This window comes from Epargyreus clarus, unplaced genomic scaffold (assembly GCF_041222505.1).
Source record: "Epargyreus clarus isolate Ecla_fem2 unplaced genomic scaffold, WU_Ecla_fem_2.2 ptg000003l, whole genome shotgun sequence".
Lineage (NCBI taxonomy): Eukaryota > Metazoa > Arthropoda > Insecta > Lepidoptera > Hesperiidae > Epargyreus > Epargyreus clarus.
The window spans coordinates 14,247,077-14,269,195 of record NW_027332211.1 but is presented as its reverse complement, the minus strand read 5'-3'; the positions used below and the strand labels follow the sequence as shown (position 1 = coordinate 14,269,195).

At 35.4% G+C, this 22,119-nt stretch overlaps 3 protein-coding genes across 4 annotated transcripts; 1 reads left to right on the top strand and 2 right to left on the bottom strand.

Annotated features, from left to right (window-relative positions):
• Positions 1 to 287: 287 nt before the first annotated feature.
• Positions 288 to 13,471, bottom strand: Nup188 (nuclear pore complex protein Nup188). The gene is made up of 16 exons (XM_073090006.1): positions 13,317 to 13,471; positions 13,021 to 13,234; positions 12,126 to 12,730; positions 11,672 to 11,792; positions 8,438 to 8,551; positions 7,867 to 8,166; positions 7,272 to 7,780; positions 7,011 to 7,191; positions 6,236 to 6,503; positions 5,671 to 5,963; positions 4,403 to 4,708; positions 2,628 to 4,058; positions 1,903 to 2,024; positions 1,603 to 1,819; positions 1,060 to 1,299; positions 288 to 953 (listed from the first exon to the last, which is right to left on the bottom strand). The coding sequence occupies exons 1-16, from the start codon at positions 13,334 to 13,336 to the stop codon at positions 354 to 356; spliced, it is 5,541 nt and encodes a 1,846-aa protein (XP_072946107.1). The 5' UTR covers positions 13,337 to 13,471; the 3' UTR covers positions 288 to 353.
• Positions 13,472 to 14,278: 807 nt separating this feature from the next.
• Positions 14,279 to 15,987, top strand: Ak2 (Adenylate kinase 2). 2 transcript variants are annotated; one of them, XM_073089983.1, is made up of 4 exons: positions 14,279 to 14,437; positions 14,569 to 14,673; positions 14,833 to 15,069; positions 15,433 to 15,987. In XM_073089983.1, the coding sequence occupies exons 2-4, from the start codon at positions 14,572 to 14,574 to the stop codon at positions 15,820 to 15,822; spliced, it is 729 nt and encodes a 242-aa protein (XP_072946084.1). In that variant the 5' UTR covers positions 14,279 to 14,437; positions 14,569 to 14,571; the 3' UTR covers positions 15,823 to 15,987. The 2 variants fall into 2 exon arrangements, with proteins under 2 accessions (XP_072946084.1, XP_072946092.1); XM_073089991.1 differs by having other exon boundaries at positions 14,310 to 14,441.
• Positions 15,988 to 16,406: 419 nt separating this feature from the next.
• LOC140748357 (uncharacterized) lies at positions 16,407 to 16,895 on the bottom strand. Its single transcript, XM_073081205.1, has one exon. The coding sequence runs from the start codon at positions 16,893 to 16,895 to the stop codon at positions 16,407 to 16,409; it is 489 nt and encodes a 162-aa protein (XP_072937306.1).
• Positions 16,896 to 22,119: the final 5,224 nt, after the last annotated feature.

The window sequence follows — 22,119 nt, the reverse complement described above, 5'->3', positions numbered from 1 at the left end:
CCGCTACCCCTGAGGACTAAGCTGGAACGCCTCGAAAAAGTATGTCTGCCTTACCACACCATTCAAAACGGAACACAGCAGCGCCTAACACTGCTGTTATTAGGCAGAAATCGCACTGGAGTCGCACCACAAAGGGTTCTACCACCTTCAATAATATCATAATACAATATTTCTTAAAAAATTTCAATTCAACAAGTAAACTATATTGGTAATTTATCAGCTATAATCGATTATTTTAACTAGGGATTTCACATTTAGACATGCATATGAAAAAAGTACACAAATGATTTAATATTTTATTAAAAGATTCAATACAAGTGATAAAAAAGAAAACATTTCACTTAAGGAATTAATTATAATTCAGTTTGACAAATGAAAAGAAACACAACTGACATGAAATGAAAGTAATCTTCATCATTATTAATTTGTACATCAGTCAGATTCGAATACGCAGGTTCTATTTCCTGTAAAGAAATGTCCAAGCTTTCATCACTATCTCTCGTAGTTTCCGCCCAAGAAACTCTCTTGGAGCTTCTGGAAGTATCCTTCTTCTTATCTGATGTCGGTGTAGAGTGGGACACCGGGGAGGGTGGTTCTTTTGTGGGTGTTTGAGCACATTTGTCCAAGTAGTGTTTGCGAAGAATGTATTCACGCATGGAATCGTGCGTAGCCCGTTTCGGCGGCGGAGGCGGAGGTAACGCTTGGTCATCCTCAATGGAGAGATTCGGATTCCTCTCCCTGCGGGCTTCCTCGATTCTTTTCGTTTCTTCCTCGTCGGGGGCCAGCGGCCAAGCGCCCAACTTGTTTCGAACGAGATGCGGACGAGTGTGGGCAGCGCACAGGATTCGCTTGCGGACGAAGTCGTGGAAGACGGTCAGCTCGGACGCGAGCTCCCGACGCACAAGCTGCTTGTGACGCGTCGGCACGTTCGGATCTCGAACGGCTAGAAGGGCCTGGGAAGAAATAGATGAAATAAATAAAAAAAAATAATGTCGTGCCGAGATGAGCGGAGCGAGACCGTGGCAGCACTTCACATCGCCGTGAGATAAGAGATGGTACCTGCGAGGCGAGCAGCGTGACGGTGGCCTCGAGCGCGCCGGCCACGAGGCGCTCGTTGGGCGCGGGCAGCGCGCTGGTGGCGGACGACATGCTGGCCAGCGACTCGGAGCGCGCGGCGCGGCGGGCCTCGCCCGGCCCCGCGCCCGGCGCGGCCGGCCCGCCGGGGCTGCCGCACGAGCAGGCCCGCCGCCGCCCGCCGCGCGGCGACCGCGACCCGCTGCCCTCCTCCGAGTGGTACGCCTGTGATTAAAATTGATTCCATTTCAATGACACTGCCATATTGATTTTATTGATTCAACCATATAATCAATATGACATAATCTATAAGACATGGATTCAGTGGACTATGTGGTGATAAAGATATATAAATTTGAATTAAAATAATTTCATCTGTGTGTTACAGTAACTATGTCATAAATTATAATGAATTTACTTTTATTACATTTCTTATAACAGCAATTTAAAATTTCTAGTGAATTCTTACTTTTAATGAAACCGCATTAACATACTAAACGTTTATATCTTTATTATTTAATGACTTACATGATTCAGCGATCGTGTCAACAAACATATCGCCGTTAGCAGTGTTCCAAATGTCAATTGCGGATATGGCTCGTAAGATATTTTAGGTGCTCCGAAATGCAACTCCACCAAGGGCTGCCAGCGCTCTAAGTCTAGACTGGGATCGGCCAGCAACGATAGTAAATCAGGACTGAAGAATAAAAGGCACAGAGTTGCCATGTGAAGTACTTCCAATATTCTGTAAAAACGAAATTACAAACTCGTTATAAAATGTGTTTGATAAAAAATGTTTCCATAAGTTTAAAAAGATATGTCTCTGACCTGTGCAAAAGCGACGGTGTTTGAACTATGGTTTCATCACCCGACTGGATCATAGAATCGGAGGGTCGGCGTGAGCGCAACATAAACGTAACGCATTGGTACAAGCAAGCACTAATGCTACGCTGTAAAATTAAAATAAAATATTGAGACAATATCTTTAATTTATACACACTATAAATAACTATATAGGGTAAATATTAAAACTTCCACAAAAACGAATATAACGAAAGTGCATTTATGATTTCCAAATAAATGCAACTTTTTAATTTTTGTCTACCTGTATTTTTTGTCAGTATTAGTGTATTTAGTGACCGAGACTGATATCAGTGTGATATACACATATCTGTTGATATATTATATTATTTAGCAGTTTACTTAGAACTTAATAAGATTGGTGGTTTCATCATCATCAACCCATTATTGTCCCACTGCTGGGCACGGGTCTCTTCTCAGAATGAGAAGGATTGGCAAGTGCGAAGTGGTAGACTTCACATACCTTTGAGATTTGTTTTTAATCTCCCAGGTATGCAGGTTTCCTCACGATGTTTTCCTTCACCGTTTAGCTAGTGATAATTAATTCCTAATACGCACATAACTTTGAAAAATCAGCGGTGCCTGCCTGGGATTCGAACCTCGGACTCCTCGATCAAGAGGCAGAGTTTCTTAACCAATAGGCTATCACTGCTTACAATGGTGGTCTAAAAATATTCAAAAAATTAACTTACCATGATACCTATTAAGGAATTCATATTTTGTATGCGCCACCTGGCTTCAAACTTCACTAACTGAACGATCAGGTTCAGGGTAGACGCGCAAAGGTTCAGAGCATCAATGCTGTAGACTTGTCGAGGCATCATCACAGCTTCCACGAGATGGTCTAGATGAACTCCGACGAAGGTAATGGCGTCACTAGCGAAGAACTGACCGTGCTTCATAACCATCATGGAAATAAAATCCAAGCTGTAACCGTACACACGCCACCACTCCTGGGGTTTCCACGTTGAAAAGTCATTACAACCATTAGTGCTCGTATCTATTTTCGGAGGCAACAATTGCAACCAAAGGAATTGATCCACATCGCTCATTAGCAGATCTTTTGAAAACGGGCCTCTCGCATACGCTGTCAGGCATCGTAAAGTTGCTAGAGATGTGTGATAATGGCGTCGATTTTGTAAACACGCTTGGAGGCAACACAGCAATTTATTGATGAATTTTGTTGATTGAAACCACTGAGACAACCCCGAAAATGTATCGTACAGATCCAAGCACTGTTCGAGCATGGCGAGCGATAGGACGATTGGCGGTATTTCTTCTTGCCCATTTTCATTTGGCTTTACTTCAGCCTTCTCATCTTTGCTGATATTGTCAAGTAGTTTTTCCAATTCCAAGCTATTTATATTAGTAACAGAACTAATAATGCTTTGTGCTGTCACGGTGCTCGCTTTTATTTCATAATCCAAACTACTTACAGCCACGGTTCCTATAGAAAGAATCGATCTAATGGCTCGTGGATGCAAATACTCATAAACTGTCGCAGTATTGCTTAGAAGACTGTCTATTTGCTTGGCACTCACCTTACGATTATCAAAGCAGTCGTCCTTCCAATTGGACAGCATTATAACATAAAGTTCTGCCAGTATAACGACTAATCTGCCGTCTTTAAGTTCATCTAATTCGGCCAGTAATGCCGATAAGCAAGGTGCTACCATTTTCGCTTTATGCGCGATATTCAAGCTAATGGGTAAGTATCTGCAAAAGATTGTAGTGAAATCTTTCCAAGAGGTGAGTAGACCTAGCCATACTGGAACTTTGTCTGAGACATTCTCACCATCGACTCTACCTTGGAATGAGAAAATGTAATTGATCCATTTATCCAAATGTTTTTTATTTACATCGAAAAACTGTTCCAGCATTTCTTTTAGTTCTGAGTCGATTTTATCCCTCGACAGAAAGAGTTCAATGCCGAGAACGTTGAATATTTGTGCGTAAGTCCGCAGTTCCGGTTGAATTTCGTTAAAGAGAGGACTTGTCATATGCTCCCAAAATTTCGAGTTTTCTCGTAGTCTGTTTACTAAAATTTGCATGTTATTCTTCCATAGTGCGTGGAACAGAGCCATGATGCTCGCCAGCAACGGACTGTGAAGTAACTTGGGGTTCTGAAACATTTATTTAAGTTTGTTAAATAAATTCATTCTATATCGGAAATAATGTCACACTTGTTATGTGACAAAACAAATGCTCTTCCTTCATATTCTAGTCTGAATGCAGGTAAAACAGAGATATTATTTGGGGTTGAATGCGGACCGAGCAATAATATGAGGTGTTTCAACATCTATGACCCTATTGTTCTGTGGCTTCTACGGCTATGGACCATATGGCTTCTGGAAAGGACCCCTACCTATTTGAGATTGAACTCACATGTTTATAGGCATGTTTTAGTTTTTAGTACAGAAATATAATTATATGTAAATAAAAAATTATAAAAACGAATTCCACTTACAGCCTTAATAGTTCCAAGATAATCAGCCATATACCCCAAGATTCCTTCGAGTGTACCAACGCCTTCAGTTTTATTTTCTTTCGGGGCATCTTCCTTATCTTTTTCATCGGCTTTAGCCTTTTCATGGTTCAACATGAAAAATGCTTCAGTGAGGCCTGGCTGCGTGCCGATGCAGGTGGCCACAAACTCTAGAATAGCCACCTTCAACTCTGTCGTTTCGTACTCGTCGCGAAGTCGATCCAGAAACAGTACACGGACTTGGTAAGCTGTCATGTCCAGTGACGCGAACAACGACATTTGGAAGCCCTGTTAATAAAATTAAGGCTAAGTGTACATTTTTCAACTTAAGTCCGCCGAAGGATTCTGTTTTGTATAAGGCTCAGATGTGTAAGCTCAGAACCAGAACATGATATGCAATTTTGCAAATCTGTGTGGATGTCACTGGCGAAGGATAATACTGCCACGCCTATTGCAACCTTTTCATATTAATGTAAAGATGTTGGATTCTGGATTAAATATTGTGTTAATAGTCACAGATAGGTTTTCCTTAGTCTAGTGGTAACCATTAGAAATAGCCATTTAACTTTAAGGGACTCTAATCCTACTTAGGGTCAGTCACGGATGTCAATCGATGACAGTGACCGATATCAGGTGGATTAAATAATCGTTTGCTACTTGCATTGTATAAAAAGTGATTAACAATTTGTACTTAGGGACTAAATTAAAATACTAAATTAAAATTGGCTACTTGGACAAAACTCAAAACTATCCACTGACAACAAGCTGCTCATATATAAAACAATTCTGAAACCCATTTGAACATAATATGGTATAAATTTGTGGGTTTACGGCAAGTACCTCAAATGCTATAATCATCCAATGAGTACAATGCTATAATCATCCAATGAGTTACATCTTAAAACAAATATGAAATGCACTTTGTTTATTAGAACAACAGAGGCCCATGAAATCCTAAACATGCCAATGGTAAAAGCAGAAATAGAAAATCACGGAGAAAAGTGTAAAAGACGCCTACAGAGGCACCCCAAACGACTGGCGGCAGCTGGGCAGCTGGTAACTGCAGTGACTGAACGTCGCCTACAAAAGCGGCGGGATATGTTCGATGATGCATGACCTAAACCGAAAAGAAAGAAAGGGTTGGCTCCGCTGGGAGCAGTTCCCTACAAGCCTTATAAGACTCACAACTCATTTGTCTATAGTCCACGGACTGATCGCAGATAACAATAAAAACATCAATTTCTACTTACATCAGCGAATCTTCCCAAAAGTCGACAACTCAATATGGATAGACTCCTATTGAACGCGTGATTTATGTAGCTAGTAATTTTAGGGACAACTTTTAATTCGTCTTTTTGTTTGTTTTGTGCAAAAATCAGCAGTTCCAGGGGCGTCACCTCGCTTTGGTCGGAGACCAGGTGCTTTTGTCGAAGCACGAACATGATTATGGCGAGACATCGTTGTATGGAACCAGTGTAATGGTAGGCAGTCCCAGACAGCCAATTTGTGTCATCATGCACCAATCGTTCGAGTCTTTCATTGCCTTAAATAAAAATATTACGTTAAATATATTACACGAATTTTAAACTTCAATAGGAGAATACATTGTGATAAAAAACTTGAGTTCTCCATTACGGTCTTAGAAAAGTGAAAGTACCAACTAGCAAATATGATGCAAAAAGATTTAAGTAAATGGCCCTCAATCCATTGTTTCAATATATTCCATCTCATTCATTTGATTGTCATCAAAAGTTGGCTATACAATAACGTGGGCTACTTTATTGTGGTAAAAAAAAATCATAATAAAAAACTCACCGATTGATAAAATCTTCAGCAATTCAATTGCGTTTTCCATATGCATTAGGCTGTAAATGCATGTGCTTTTCAGCAATGTTATGCTCTTATTGAGTTTCTTATTCTGTTCTAAGACAAGTGTTAGCAGGTTGGTGCACCGCTCAATGAGTTTCCGTCGTTGTGTGGTGCTGCTGTAGCGCCACTCGCAAACATTGGGGAACACTTCCCGGAGGGTCAATACAATACCAGGTAGAATGATTTCTAACATGATGCGCTCTTCATTGGATGCCTATGAAAAAAGTATACTTCTGTATTTATTATTTGTTTTATTTTCAATTAACTATTTCCTCTGCAATCGGAACACAATGGCGGTCCAGATGTAAGTATTGAGCATGTGTGTGTGCATTAACATTAATCTTACAAAAAATAATATTATAATAAAATATTTTTAGACAGCTGTTATAGCCTAGTGGTTAAGAAACTCAGCCTCTTGATCGAGGGGGCCGAGGTTCACATCCCAGACACGCACCTCTGATTTTTCAAAGTTATGTGCATACTAGAAATAAATTATCATTTACTACAAAGAGTGTAGGAAAGATATTAGAAGTCTACCACACCACACTTGGCCAGCGCGGTGGACCATGGCCTAATCCTTATCATTCTGAGAGGAGACCCGTGCCCAGCAGTGGGACAGTAATGGGTTGCTTATGATGATGATATTAAAATAGCACCAAAATTTTAGATAGTAAAAGTTTTTGAAGATATTGAAGTCTTTTTAAATTAAGCTAGATCATACCCTATAAAATGCAGTTAGCATATCCATATATGCTCCCAAAAAGTCGTAATTACCACTGGGTTGCTCTATTGCGACTAGATAAGAACCCACGGCTGCAGAGTCGAATGACACTCCATTTGCATATTCTATATGCGACAATTGGTGGTTTATTATTCGAGGTAAGAGACCTGTGTTTATTAACCTGGAAGTGAAAAATAAGTAAATTATTTAAATACCTCATTATTGAAACTTGTCTATGTTATGTTAAGATAGGGACTGTACCTTAAATGAATCTCTCCTGGAAATATTGGTATTAGTGCTGTACACACATTAAGACACTCCATCAATAGAGGAAGCGGAGGAGACTCTGCCCTCATGAATCGCACTAACACATCAAAAACACCCTCACTAGGACCCACCAAACTCTTGGGTATTTCTTTATCATTTACTAAGTTCATTAGAACACCCTTAAGCACCTTTGTTCCTTCGTACACTCTTCCTAAAGTTACATTAAGGTCATATTGATGATGTTGTTTCCTGTCCAAACCTTTTTCGATCTCATTGTTAAAGAGTAACCAGTAAGGATATGGTGTTCGGAAGTGTATCATTGTACCATCTTTCTTCTCCATTACAGCTGCTTTAGAACCTGCTTCAACACGATATGAGGGATCCCCTAGAGGGTAGTAATCACGTCCCACTACAGCATCATCAGATTGTAAGCCAATTACGGGCACAGCATTTGGATTGTAAATCTCTGTGTAAACAGGCAAGCATTTTAACTCTGCTACCAGCTGAAAAAAATATAATAAGATTAAGAACCCTAATTATTGCAACACGATCAATATTTGAAAATATTGCAAGTTTATTAAGAACTTACATTTATAACACTAGTTTTCCCGGCTTCAGCTAACCCTGCAGCCAATATTGACAGAGCATTGAAGTCGTGAGGAAAATATTCTAATGACGTATTCCACAGAGAAACAACACCATATTCTTCATCTTTTTGGTGTAATTTCCAAAATTGTTCAGCCATTTCTGGCGATTTCAGTAGTTCTGAGCAGAGTTGCATAATGCCTGGTTGGTGGCTAAGAGTACCATCACCATCAAACTTGTCACACAGCTCATTTAAAAGTCTGAAGAATCGTTTTCTAGTAACCATGGAGCATTTAGACCCATCCTGTTGACATAGGAATCAATAACATATATGGATTCACAATAGCAATTTCGGTAGCAATATTTGATATTTATGAGGTTAGTGTTTATTATGTTACAATATTTATTTTTACTGTATATTTGGTAGGAATGTTATTTTAATTTAAAGTACTTAATTTTACTATTGGGATCTTGTCTCACCAAGGCCACCATAGCCATGTTGCCAGCAAAGTATCTAAACATATCATTCTAAAATGTATAGTATAATATGTAAGATTTGGAGAAATAATACTTACAGAAAAAACTGGGCTGTTTAATATTTGATGAAGGACTTCAAACACTCTCATTCGCAAAGCTGTGTCACCATATTGTTGATACTGACTTTCAAAGTATTTTCTGTGTTGCTCACTCTAAAATAAAGAAATGTTATATAAAATATTACAAATCTTAATTAATTTCGTCTGTTTTTGACTATTTCTTTTAGGAAATGTTGCTTTCTATGCTCACAGCTCCACACAATGTTCCTAATGTGCCATGAACACTCACAAAATAGTACATTACGATACGCGTGGCCAAAGTAGCCTATTTTTGCACGGCGTGAAGTTAGCGCCCGAGCGCAGCGAGGGTGCTAAACGCCGTGCACATAATAGGCTACTTATGTCACAAGTATCGTATACTATTTTATAGCTCGTGTGACATAAACCCGCTTATACTTGTGAAGTAATATGAAAAAATATGATAATCATTTTGAAACTTATAAATGATTGAAACTAAAAATTATGAATTAAAAAAACAATAAAAATGTGACACAACCAAAACCATTGAAATTTGATGTGAAGAAGTCTTAATTTAGAAAATTTAGTAATTTGTATCTAGTAGATTTTTGTGTCAACAAGTTTTCAGTTGGCCTATTCTTTTATTCGTGACGAGCTTTTGCCTGCGGCTTCGCTCGCGTTACGATTTTCATCCCCTATTTTATCCCCTTGGGGGTAGAAATTGATCAAAATCCTTTCTTAGCGGATGCCTACGTCATAACATCTACCTTCATGCCAAATTGCCTCAACGCACAGCCCAAACCACTTTGGGCTGTGCGTTGATAGATCACTATGTCAGTCAGTTACCTTTGATTTATATATATATAGATAAAGGCAAATCCTACACCACAATAAGTCAAAATCCATCAAGCCATTTAGGCTATATGCCATTGGTCTAGATGCCACTAATTATTTTAGGATTTGTATGTTACATACAAATCTTAAAATAATTACTGGCATCTCCACCTAAACGTATTAAAGAAACATGATAAGCAATCACATATTACTAGTGATACAGTACAAAATCGATTATCCGGACGTCAGTTATACAGATTAGCTACGTTGTGTGTGATATGTGCATTTAAATTCCAGAAAGCAGCCAAATCGCAACTAGAAAGTTATAATACAAACCAAAAACCCGATTGCGTAAAAATATAGCCTATGTTATTCCTGCAATTTAGATGAATACAACGACATATCATATGTCAATATTAGTGAAGTCGTTTAGGTTTGACAAAGAATGAAAAATACATACGTACAAACATACGGTCGAAAAACATTGCCTTCCTCAATCGGATCATATAGCTTTTCTTCATAAACGAAATTATCCAAATTTTTGATAATCCGAATGCCACAAAAAAACAAATAGTTCGCTTTATCAAGTTTTTACGGGAGTAGTATTATGGCTAATTTTGATAATGATTCCTAATTTAAATATGTCCTACTTTGGTGCGTAGCGAAAATACACAGTCAAAACAAACAATAAAATTCGATACAGCTCAACAGTAAGTCTTACATTGATGCTATTGCTTAGAATATACAAAATGGCAAAAATATTTATAAATACATGCAAAATAAAATATTAACATAATTATTGCTTTAAACAAAATAATCCTTACTCACTTTTAATTTTCAAATGACATTTAAAAGTATGAAACATTCATAGCGATGTTTATTTTTTACAACTGTGAGGGTAGTGTACTGACATTAATACAGTGTAAGAATCGGCTACTTTGGAGACGGAAAAGCGTGGCTAAAATGCGGGTTTAGGTCACAGAGTGCTATAAACGAAATTGTGTTTATAGCACTCTGTGACCTAAACCCGCATTTTAGCCTCGCATTTCTGTGTCCAAAGTAGCCGATTTTTACACCGTACGAATATTAATACACTACCCTCACAGTTGTAAAAAATTAACATCGCTATGAACGTTTCATACTTTTAAATGCCATTTAAAAATTAAAAGTGAGTAATGAGTATTTTGTTTAAAGCTATAATTATTTTAATATTTTATTTTGGACGTATTTATAAATGTTTTTGCCATTGTGTACATACTAAGCAATAGCATCACTATAAGACTAACTATTGGGCTTTATCGAATTTTATTGTTTGTTTTGACTGTGTTTGTTTTATTTTCGCTACACACCATAGTAGGAGATATTTAAATTAGGAATCGTTATCAAAATTAGCCATAATACTACTCCAGTAGAATCTCGACTAAGCGACCTATTTGTTGTCGTATTTGTGGCATTCGGATTATCGAAAATTTGGATAATTGAGTTTGAAGAAAGCTATTTAAACCGATTTAGGAAGGTGATGTTTTTCGACTATATGTTTGTTACGTATGTATTTTTCATTCTTTGGCAAACTCAAACGACTTCATTAATTTTGATACATGATGTGTCGCTGAATTTGTCTAAATTGTGGCGATAACATAGGTTATATTTTTAGCAATCGGGTTTTTGTTTTTTTTAGTAACTATTTTGTTGCGATTTGGCGACTTTCCGGAATTTAAATGCACAAGTCACACAAAATGTAGCTGATCTGTAAGGGTTATTACAAAGTTACTTGTTCACGTTTCACCATCCGAACAATCGCGAATATTTATAACTAAGGTCCGGATAATCGATTTTCTACTGTATCACTAGTATTAGTTATATATTAGTACATTATGTGATTGCTTATCATATGTTTCTTTAATTCGCCTGTATGTAGCCTAAATGGCTTGATAGATTTCGACGTATGTGTGGTATTAGATTTGTCTTTATCACAAGTGCAGAATAATTACTAAATTTTCTAAATTTCAATGGTTTTGGTTGTGTCACATTTTTATTGCTTTTTTAGTTCATAATTTTTAGTTTCAATCATTTATAAGTTTCAAAATAATTATCATATTTTTTCATATTTCTTCACAAGTATAAGCGGGTTTATGTCACACGAGCTATAAAATAGTATACGATACTTGTGACAAAAGTAGCCTATTATCTGCACGGCGTTTAGCACCCTCGCTGCGCTCGGGCGCTAACTTCACGCCGTGCAAAAATAGGCTACTTTGGCCACGCGTATCGTAATGTACTATTTCTCAGATCCAGAACAGATATTTAAATTCAATATTCAGATATCTGTCTATCTGGGGACTCTTTGCGCCTTAGACCGGTATGGTGACCGTTTAGTCACTGAGGTTGTCAAGAATAGTCAGCAATTAAATAAATTTTTACCTGCAACATGAACATCATCCATGTTATTAACATTGCACTGTGCGGTGCATTCAATTCTAGTTTACTGAACTCACGTTCCACAATCTCTTTTGTATTCTCTATCCATGACGATATGTCTGAGCTGAAGCAGGATAAAAAAATTTATTGAATTATGATTTATGCATCATTTTTATTGACAATACCAACACCCATCAATATCAACATATGGGTAGTAGAATTCTTCACAGTTTGCATATAGAATCACTCTTACCATAATTATTTTTTCTGCCATGTACAGAAAACAGTTTTAAATGTTGTTATTATGGTAGTGACACCAAAGCCAATCAGTACTTTGATTACAGATGTCCTTGGGCAGCAGTATCCACTTCCATCTAGTAGACTGTATGCTTGATTCCTTCTTACATTTCTTAAAAGAAAAACACAATTAGATATTGCGCTGTTAACAGGTACTCACATTTTGTTGTTGTCTACAATGATCATAAAGAGGCAAACTTCAGTGTACATTATTTTCAAACAAGCGTCCCGATGCCTTCCTTCTAGAAATTCATTATAGCCTTGATTTTTGCCATAATTATGTTTTCGGAATAGCTTAATAAGGTCATTAAATTCATTCTCTGAAAAGGTATTATCATCTGCAATCAGCAGTAATAATTGTAAAATTGCCAGTTGTTCTCTGAGATTGGATTCTGCCCATTCTTGTCTTACAGTGTCTATCCCAAATTCACTCTGTATTTTCCTGGGAGGTGGTGCTGTATTCAACAATTTTTCCATTTGATTTATTAAAGATGTTTTTAAAGATTGTATTCCTATTGCATTTATAATTGTATTGAACTGTTCATAGTACTTATTTTTGTTATCAGATTTACACTCAATAATATATTGCAATAGTTTGAGAAGAAACAGTCTTTCAGCAAAATAAAAGCTCCATATATTGGGTACTAGAAATGTAGTTCTGGTGTCCACAAAGGCTACATTTTTGAGGGCATTAGCTGGAGTTCCATATGATATGTCACACAAGTAGTGTTTAGCTATATCCCAAACTTGAAAGCAATCTACACCCTGAAAAAAAAGTTTAATTATTAAAATTTACACCAATTTAATATTACTTAGCTACCTATACTACTTAGCTACCTATACTACTCCTATTTCTGCCTCATACTATTGGTGTAAAGCTGCTATAGATTTGGTTTGGATTGGATGATAAGGCACACATAGTATTACGAGCTCACATAACCCTTAGGAGCAACAACACATATTCTGAACTGTAAGTAACAAACCAGGCACTGTCTAATAAACATATTAAATATATTTGCTAAGGAATCTAGCCTTAAGGATGTACAAGATATTACCATATAATGTTGGAGCGTTTGTACAACACTAAGTAACTTTGTTTGATCTGGATGTTTAGCTTGTAATTTTGTGTACTCTTCTAGTTTTAAGGGCTTGTAACTCGTTATTCCTTGTCGCAGTCCATCGATGACCTCTTTTTTATTCAATATTTCCAATATTTCTTCTTCAGAGAGACTTTGTGTTGTAACCCAACGCCACAACCGCTTCCAATACCTAAAATAATAAATTAGTAACGTACTTTAGTAACTGATTGTAATTTGTTACAGTACAACAAATCTAAATATAAGTCACATACACTACAGTGTCCGCTGCCATTCCGGAAGCTGGTAATGAAAAAAGTATTTTTATTTATTTACCGCCACCGCTGAAAGCATATTTAGGTTATTTAAAGATTCAAGATATCACCAAGCGGCAAACGGTACGATTTTGGTAGTAGTTGTCAGTTGTCACTGTCAGTTCATTCTTCAATACACAGACCAAAGAATATATAGGAAACACAGAGTAAATTAATACGAAACATGGATATAAAATAAAAAACTAGAAATGGCGTACAAGATAACTATGTATACGTTGAATGTATATAATAATGATGGTTATACATTTTAATATATATATTTTATCAATAAAATACCTATTCCTAAAAAATATACCTATTCCCACTGAATGCGTAGAGTATTCATTTGATTCGAGTATATACTCGAACTTCGAAGTTAATGATATAAGTTGTAAAATGTATTAAAGACTTTAATCGTATTTTTGTAGGACATCATCTAAATTCTAATCGAATATTTTATATGAATTCTTTAATTTCGTAAATATCAAGTCCTAAGTAAGTAAGTTTCGTAAGTTCCTGTATATATAGTAGTAGGTTACTATACACTTTGAACAGTACACATTATGTAAGTTTGTTTTTGATATCAATTTTTTTTATATTTCATGAGATCTAAATCTATTATTAATATTGTTTTTAAATAGGCAATATATGTTTATTACAAAAGAGTATACAGCACAGACTGAGCACAGAAAGCCTATACTCCTAACGGATACTGAGTATAGTAAACTAGCGTATACCGCCAGCCTATAAATGTGCATAATGTAATGCATTTGGAAGGAATATTAAGTGGAATCAATTAGTATTATATTAAAATACACAAAATTGTTCTAGGTACTGCCTAGTATCGTAAAAATTATTATGTAAGTGTTGAACAAATACTTGTTTGTAGTGCTTATTCCCCGACAAATAATTCATTCGCCGATGTTGACATTATCGATCGACGTCACACACACGTTGCCTCTGTCATTTTTTGACGTTTAATTTGATTTGATAGCGAGATTGAATTCGTATTTCATTTATACGTACAGTCCACACATATATGTTTCGATAAATATTATACCGTATTAATCAACACTGATTTGGTAGGTACTTACTTTAATTTAGATAATACTTGATAGCTCACGTGATGCATGTTCTATCAATTAGTTGGTGCTAGTTACTAAAGATTGCACGGACGCCGCTCCTTACAATTGAGTGTGATTTTTAACTTCAGAAAATGGCACCGGCCGCCGCTGCTGTGAAACCTATGCCGGATGATGACCCGATTGGCATCAGAGCGGTGCTATTGGGACCGCCAGGGTCAGGCAAAGGAACGCAGGTGAGTCGGCTATATACCTACTTTTTAGATAGTAATCTTTGACCTGTTGACTTCCCGAAACTCCAAGTTTATTTTATATCAACGTCATGAATTTAATTTAAAATTACTTGTTATATAAGTATCATTTGCCAAGTAAATATTTTTTTACGTTGTTGTTAGGCTCCTCGCTTAAAGGAAAAGTATTGCGTGTGCCATTTATCTACCGGCGACATGCTGCGTGCGGAGGTGGCTTCGGGCTCGGAGCTAGGCCGCCGCCTGAAGAAGGTGATGGATGAGGGGAAGCTTGTCTCCGATGAAATGGTTGTGGACATGATTGATAAGAACCTGGAACAGCCAGAATGCAAAAATGGGTTTTTGTTGGATGGATTTCCAAGAACTGTGCCTCAAGCTGAGAAGGTAATCATTTTTAAAGTTACATAATGTAGTAATTTAAAAAAAAATACCATCATTATAATCTGTATTTTTTTTGTCTGTATCGGTTATTTTGGTAATATTTGATTTTGAAGAATCTTCATGAATGTGAAATTTTTCATGGACTAGCCTTTGCACATCTAGGGTGACCTTTACAAAATAAAAACTGCTCCAGGATGATAAAGATTGACTTCAGTATATACATGCCCACAGCTTTGTATTATTAATATACTTGTTAAATGGATTAAAAAATCAATTGGTCATTAACTGATAAGAAGATAAAAATTGCATGGTCTGTCTACATCCAGCTACAAATAACACAAAATATTTATATAAAGTTCTTTTCAGTTGGATGACTTGCTGAGCAAGAGAAAGCAGGCACTGGATGCAGTTATAGAGTTTGGCATTCAGGATAGTTTGTTAGTGCGAAGGATTACTGGCAGATTGATCCACCCACCAAGCGGCAGAAGTTACCATGAAGAGTTCCATCCACCTATCAAGCCTATGAAAGATGATGTAACTGGAGAACCATTGATCAGACGTTCCGATGATAATGTTGAAGCTCTGAAGAAACGCTTGAATACATATCATACACAAACAGTCCCTCTTGTTGATTACTACATGAGGAAAGGCCTTCACTACAGAGTGGATGCTTCGAGATCGGCCGAAGATGTTTTTAGCAGGATTGACAGCATTTTTAAGTCTCGCATTTTTAACAGAGAAAGAGTAACCAATTAACTTTTAAAATAAGCAAAAGTGTTTTGTACAAATATTTTTTTTACATGTGATTGGGTTCATGACTGTTGTATGTTTAACTGTATTTTTGAAGAACTCTAGCTTGTTATAGTTAAATCTATTTTAGAGACAATTTTTCTTGTACAAATACAGTGGAATGGAATCATAGATGTTTTTTATTTACTTTTTACTCATTGTCTTACTGCTATTTGAATTGTTGAATATGATATATATTTTATTTTAATCCAAGTGGATTTTTACAGAATTCTTTATAACCTAACCTATCACCTAAATGTTGTGGTAATGTAAGTAATTTCAAACTCCATAAATTATATATGTATATATAAATATTGCAGTATGTGTACTTACTTAAGACCAAAGTTCAACAATTTAACTACATAGTGCATTATTGGTATAGTTTCAATGAAAGAGTTTTTACACAATTATTTACAATGTATAAAATATTATTTACACACTTTATTTAGATAAGAATATACTGCTTAATGCTTTTAGGAAATACCTTTAATGAAACCACTGAAGAAACATTTATATTTATTATTTCAATTTATTCATTCACCATTGCATAATTACTGCCATTCGTGGGCCACTTTTCGGTAAATGTCCATAGATGCCTTTGCATCCTCCACTGAAGAATGTTGTCCATCTTGAATAGTCCTTCCGAGTAGGTTTCTGGCTAAGAATTTTAGCGATGCAGGGTGTCCTCCATTCATCTTCCTGAACGGAACATATAAAGCCAAATCGCGCCTCATATGCTCGGGGTGATTCAGATTCAAAGCTTTTAAGTCAACATCCAAGGAATGGCCGACTAGAATCCGACCATTGATTATTCTTGCCACTTGCGAACTCACTTCTTGCAGGCTATCCGCAGTGTAGAGAAGATTTGGTGTGATGCCACTTATAGCACTACGATAATCACTTACTGGCTTCGAAGGTTTGATGTATTTGTCGAGGAGAACGTCTCTTCCATTTTCATGTACGATGGACACACGCGCTGCCAAGGCTTCATTATTTGGGCCGCCAACCATCTCACAGTCCATTGCTACACAAGTTGCCATTGTTCGTGTCTAAAATAATTATCGGCTGTTACTTGAGGAACAAATTCTCTTGTTGACGCCGAATAAAAACTGGGAAGTGTGGGGCGTCAAACGCGGGCGGTCCTTATATAGGAAGAGCTGGTATGGCTGATGTCGATTCAGGCTGTTCAAAAATTTCCCTACCATAAACAATTGTAGAATTGAGTAGCTCGCGAGTGAGTGATATAAAATATATATATCTTCACCAAAGAGCTAATCACTCATCAACTCCGATGATTTTGAATTATATCTTTATATCCGCGTCACATGGTTGAGTTCATAGGTCCATACGATTCCGGATATAAGATCTTCTTCAACTCAACAGTTTTATACTCGCTCGCGAGTGAGTTATGAGTCAAATGAGCGACTGACTGAGAGAGCCTGATTTGAGTCAAATGCATTACGTATTAAACACTAAATTAAAATCTTTTTTCTTTGCTAAGAATATGACAGGGATATACAAATAGTGTTGGCTGTGAAATTCATATATAATTTCTTGCCAGTTTTGTATTAATTATAGGAATAAAAATGTTGTCAAAACATTTTGATCTGATTCTCTGATATACTGATATAAAATGTCGCTTATATCTTTACAGAGCTACTGAGCTAAAGTAAGTTACTGAGCTAAAATACTATATCTCTCTCTTTTCACTTTAGTGATATATTTTGCGCACCTCTAAACAATTGCAATTTGCAATATTACAGTGCATTTATGAAAAAATTACAGTAGATCAGTAAGAAAATACAGTGAACCATAAAGTCAAATACAGTGTTTTTAGTCAAATACAGACAAAATACACTGTAAAATTGTAATACACTATCATAGATTAGTAAATATTACTCACTCCTAACAAGAAATGTAACTAGTTTTGAGAATTGAAATAGTTGCGTAAAAAAGTTTTGCTACGTCTCCGTCCTAAAATTTCCTTTAAATATTTTAAAATGCTTATTTATTTATTATGTAAATTTCGCAATATTAATTATTTATTCGTATTTTTTTCTAAAAATGTTTTTATTTGTCAAGAATTAAAAAAAATAACTGACAAATCAGCCTTTTGTGGCTTCATCAATTCCAAGGCGGCGAAGTATATTTTCTAATCTATGTACATTATACGGTAAATGCAGTAAAATTACAGCAAATCTACTGGAATTACAGTGCATCTGGCAACACTGCATCAGGATTACCAGGCTCATATTAAAATAATACTATATTAATGTTTATTTCTTAAAGCTCATGTCGTAAACAATTTAAATATCTCCATATTTATTAGTAAGGTTGCTAAATTTTAAGAAGTCCAAAATTGTAACTATTATCAATAAATCAACCTATATTTATCATAAATTATTATGACGATTCTCGGGTAATAATGTAAATCATTATTTATTTAAGTATTTATCTTACGCATTTATATCCACGCTTATATTAACTTCAGCTATATGTATCTACGTACGTATGCATGTAGGTATGTATTTGATCTGGCTATGTAACGGAATCTTTTAACTGGATTTTTACCCATTTTTAACGGTCAAAATAAATCAAGATCCGGTAGTTGTTTAAGAAAAAATATTGTAATTGAAATTTCTAAGTGCCGCCGTTGGCCTATACAAAAAATAAATATATTTCATTTCAAAATATTAAGCAATTAAGAACCGACAAAAATACACGATTTTTAAACGTTAGTAAATACAAAAAAAAAATGTTCAAAAAACAAAAAATCACGGCTTTTAGTTAATCAAAATAATAAGTTAAAAATAATTCTTAATAGATAAAACTCGATCGACGAGAATTGCTGTGAATACAGTTCTAAAAGCGTGAAGGGTTCTAAAAGGATATGAGGGAATCCCCCAATTTGTTTATTTAATTAGATTATGTAATGAACAGCTTTTGAAACTAAATGAATTATTTGACGAAGTCGGGTAACCCCGGCCCACAGTTTTAGGTGATTACCCCGAATTATCCTGCTAATGTTTATTAATCATTATTGTTAAAGTGCCTGTTGATTGTTGCAGTATTATTTCTGAATTATATATAAATACGAGTAAATCACGATATTCAGTGGCACATTATCCCATCGATTGTAAAGACTTGACTTATGAACTCGAACTAAATTCTTTTTTGAAAAATAATGTATTTGTCGGGGAATTCTCGACTCATCTATATATAATACTCGGTTTCATTTTAATCTACGAACCATATAAGTGAGTCATGCATAAGTATATATCTTACATATAAAATAGGGAATATGCATGTGATTTAGATTTGCTTGTTATTTTTTTCCTCGGTTCATTACGGTCCTGAAATTACATCTAAACCATTATTTTTTCTTTATTTCGTATTAGATTGCTTCATACTTTGATCAAAAATCGTAAATTATGCGAGCGAAATTCAAATTTGCAAAACGCATTCCCATTGGTCGAATCGAAATATGACGTCACATAGCGTGTTACGATGTTTATCGGCGTCGATATTCAAACGATAGTCAAACTGTTTCAGAGAAAAATTGTTTTTGTCTATATTCCTACAGTGTTATTTATTGCCTAGTGCGATTTTTCTACATAGTATTATTAGGAATAATCAAGAACAATGATTGAAAGTAGTTTTGTCAAAGCACAATCGGACTATTTACCTAAAATATGCAAAATGAATAAACTTGTTTTTATGCATAGGTCAATTCAGAAATATTTAATTGATCATAACTTATTTTGTTAATATTATTTTTTTTCTGTTTTTTTATAATATAGGAGTAGCAGACGAGCATACAGTCCACCTGATGGTAAGTGGCTACTGCCGCCCATGGACATCTGTAATCAACCCCAGATAGGATTAGATATTCCCACATAAGGTAGGCCCCAGATTCGCCGCTACCCCTGAGGACTAAGCTGGAACGCCTCGGAAAAGTCTGTCTCCCTTACCACACCCTTCAAACCGGAACACAGCAGCGCTTCACACTTCTGTTATTAGGTATAAATAGGTGTGGCGGTGGTGCCGCCGGAGTCGAACCACAAAGGGTTCTACCACCTTCAACCTATCACCTATGTTCATCTTTATAATATTATAATAGATTATAATGCATTTTGTGTGTTTCAAATGATAGTGTTTGATGTAGAAGTCGATAAGTACCTAACGAAGTAGATGATCAATGCAATATTTTAAAATTATTTACCTAAAATTATTGTTTGTTACAGTAAATGCAAATGTTAATGCGATTTTGGAGATACTTTATCTGTTTCCCGTAATCTTGCACCACATTTTTCGTATTTTCGCATCTTTTGCAAAAGAAAAAACACTATATAATGTATTTATAGTAGTGGTTTTGCACAATAACTCTAGGAAATATTTATAAAGTGGTTATTTAGCCTTTCCCATGATGTAAATAGCGATGAAACCTGAAAAAGTTTAATAATACCCTTATGTGCATACAGTTATTATCAATATCGATACAAATCACGCTACGTGACGTCATTCAAAGAGCGCGTAAAATGGCGGCGTTCAAATGTGTCAAATTTTATTGATACTTTAAATAATTTTTAAAAAAATATTTGAAACACTAATAAAATTGTTTATATTTTTTACTATGTTAAAACGATGTGATAAGTGGTTTAAAATAATAAAATAAAAATGTGCATATTCCCTATTCTCGTGTCACAATGTTAGTTACTGTACTCCTCCGAAACGGCTCTACCAATTTTCACCGAATTTTATATGCATATTCAGTAGGTCTGAGAATCGGCTACTATATATTTTTCATACCCCTAAGTGATAAGGGTTTTCATTTATATGACAACACATCGTTTGCAGGGTCAGCGAGTATAGGTATAATATTTATATTTCTTATATGATTTGTAAAATTGTAATAATTAATTAGGTTGGAAATTTAAGGTGCTACATTTTTGTGGTTTGATTTTCTGAGCCATCAGTCCCTATTTTTATTTTATTTCCCCTTATATATAATAACAGCATTAAGCGCTGCTGTCCTGTTTTGAAGGGCGTCTGGTGAATAAGGTAGACATACCTACTAAGTATCTTATCAGTGTCATAACTACGAACTTAATCCACAGGGGTAGCAAAACATCTTTGGCCAAATTCGGGTAAGCCTTTAATCTTATCTGGGTTTGATTACACATGATTATGGACGGTAGTGGCCACTTCAGATGGACTAAAGGATCGTTTGTAACTTCTATATTATAAGAATAAAGGTTAACATAGATTTTAAAACATATTTAACTTAAAATAAATTCAATAAGTCGTTTAAATATAAAGGGTCTAAATACGTTATGTACTTAAGTACATTATAAATTGATTTAAGCTATAATGAAAACAAACCAAGTTTTCCTTCATCTTTATTTTCAAACGCCAATTATTGCCGTGGGATGCACACCAGGAAGTACCTAAGCTCATGTAAGGTGAGGCATACATTTGTCATTAAACCGAATAGTTACTGTTGCTTCAAAGTTTATAACCGTACCATTTCAATGAAACTAGTACATTAAACCTAACGGAATATAATATTATTATTCATTAGTCAACCTTTAGGTATGTTGCAATTAGAGAATGTAGACGCTAAAATTACCCTTTGTGCTATTAATATACCTACCAGCTTACCAAAGTAACTACGTAGTTGTTTATAAATCTAACAATGGATTATACTGTATACGGTTTCAAGGTAGGTTGACCGAAGCGTGTTGATTAAAGTATCTAATTATATTTATAACCATAGGCATAGGTAGAATACCTAACTATAAATTTTAGTATTTAGGTATAAAAATTATCTTCGGGTAATTTGGTCTGTTATAGTAGATGACTATTATATAACCTATAAATCATATGTAAATAAAATGACCAGTAACAAACATTAAATACTTATACCTACAAGATGGGTACATCTAAGTTAGTCTATGTAATTGAGATTTTATTATATTATTGGTAAGATACATAGATACATCAAAACTGGAAAGGTTTACAAACTTCCTACTAGTTTAGATATAATAGAGTCTAAAGAGTAAGTATAGGTAGTAGAATAAGTAACATACACGGTTACTACATAGTATTGATTAAAATTTGTTTTTATAAAAGTCATCACTACAGAATTCACAGCCGTTATAATATTTGCACTTTTTATTTATTTATTCATTTATTTCAGACAACAAGGTCCATATTACATATACCTTTAACTACAGGTTTACTTATTAACTTCAAAGATTTTTC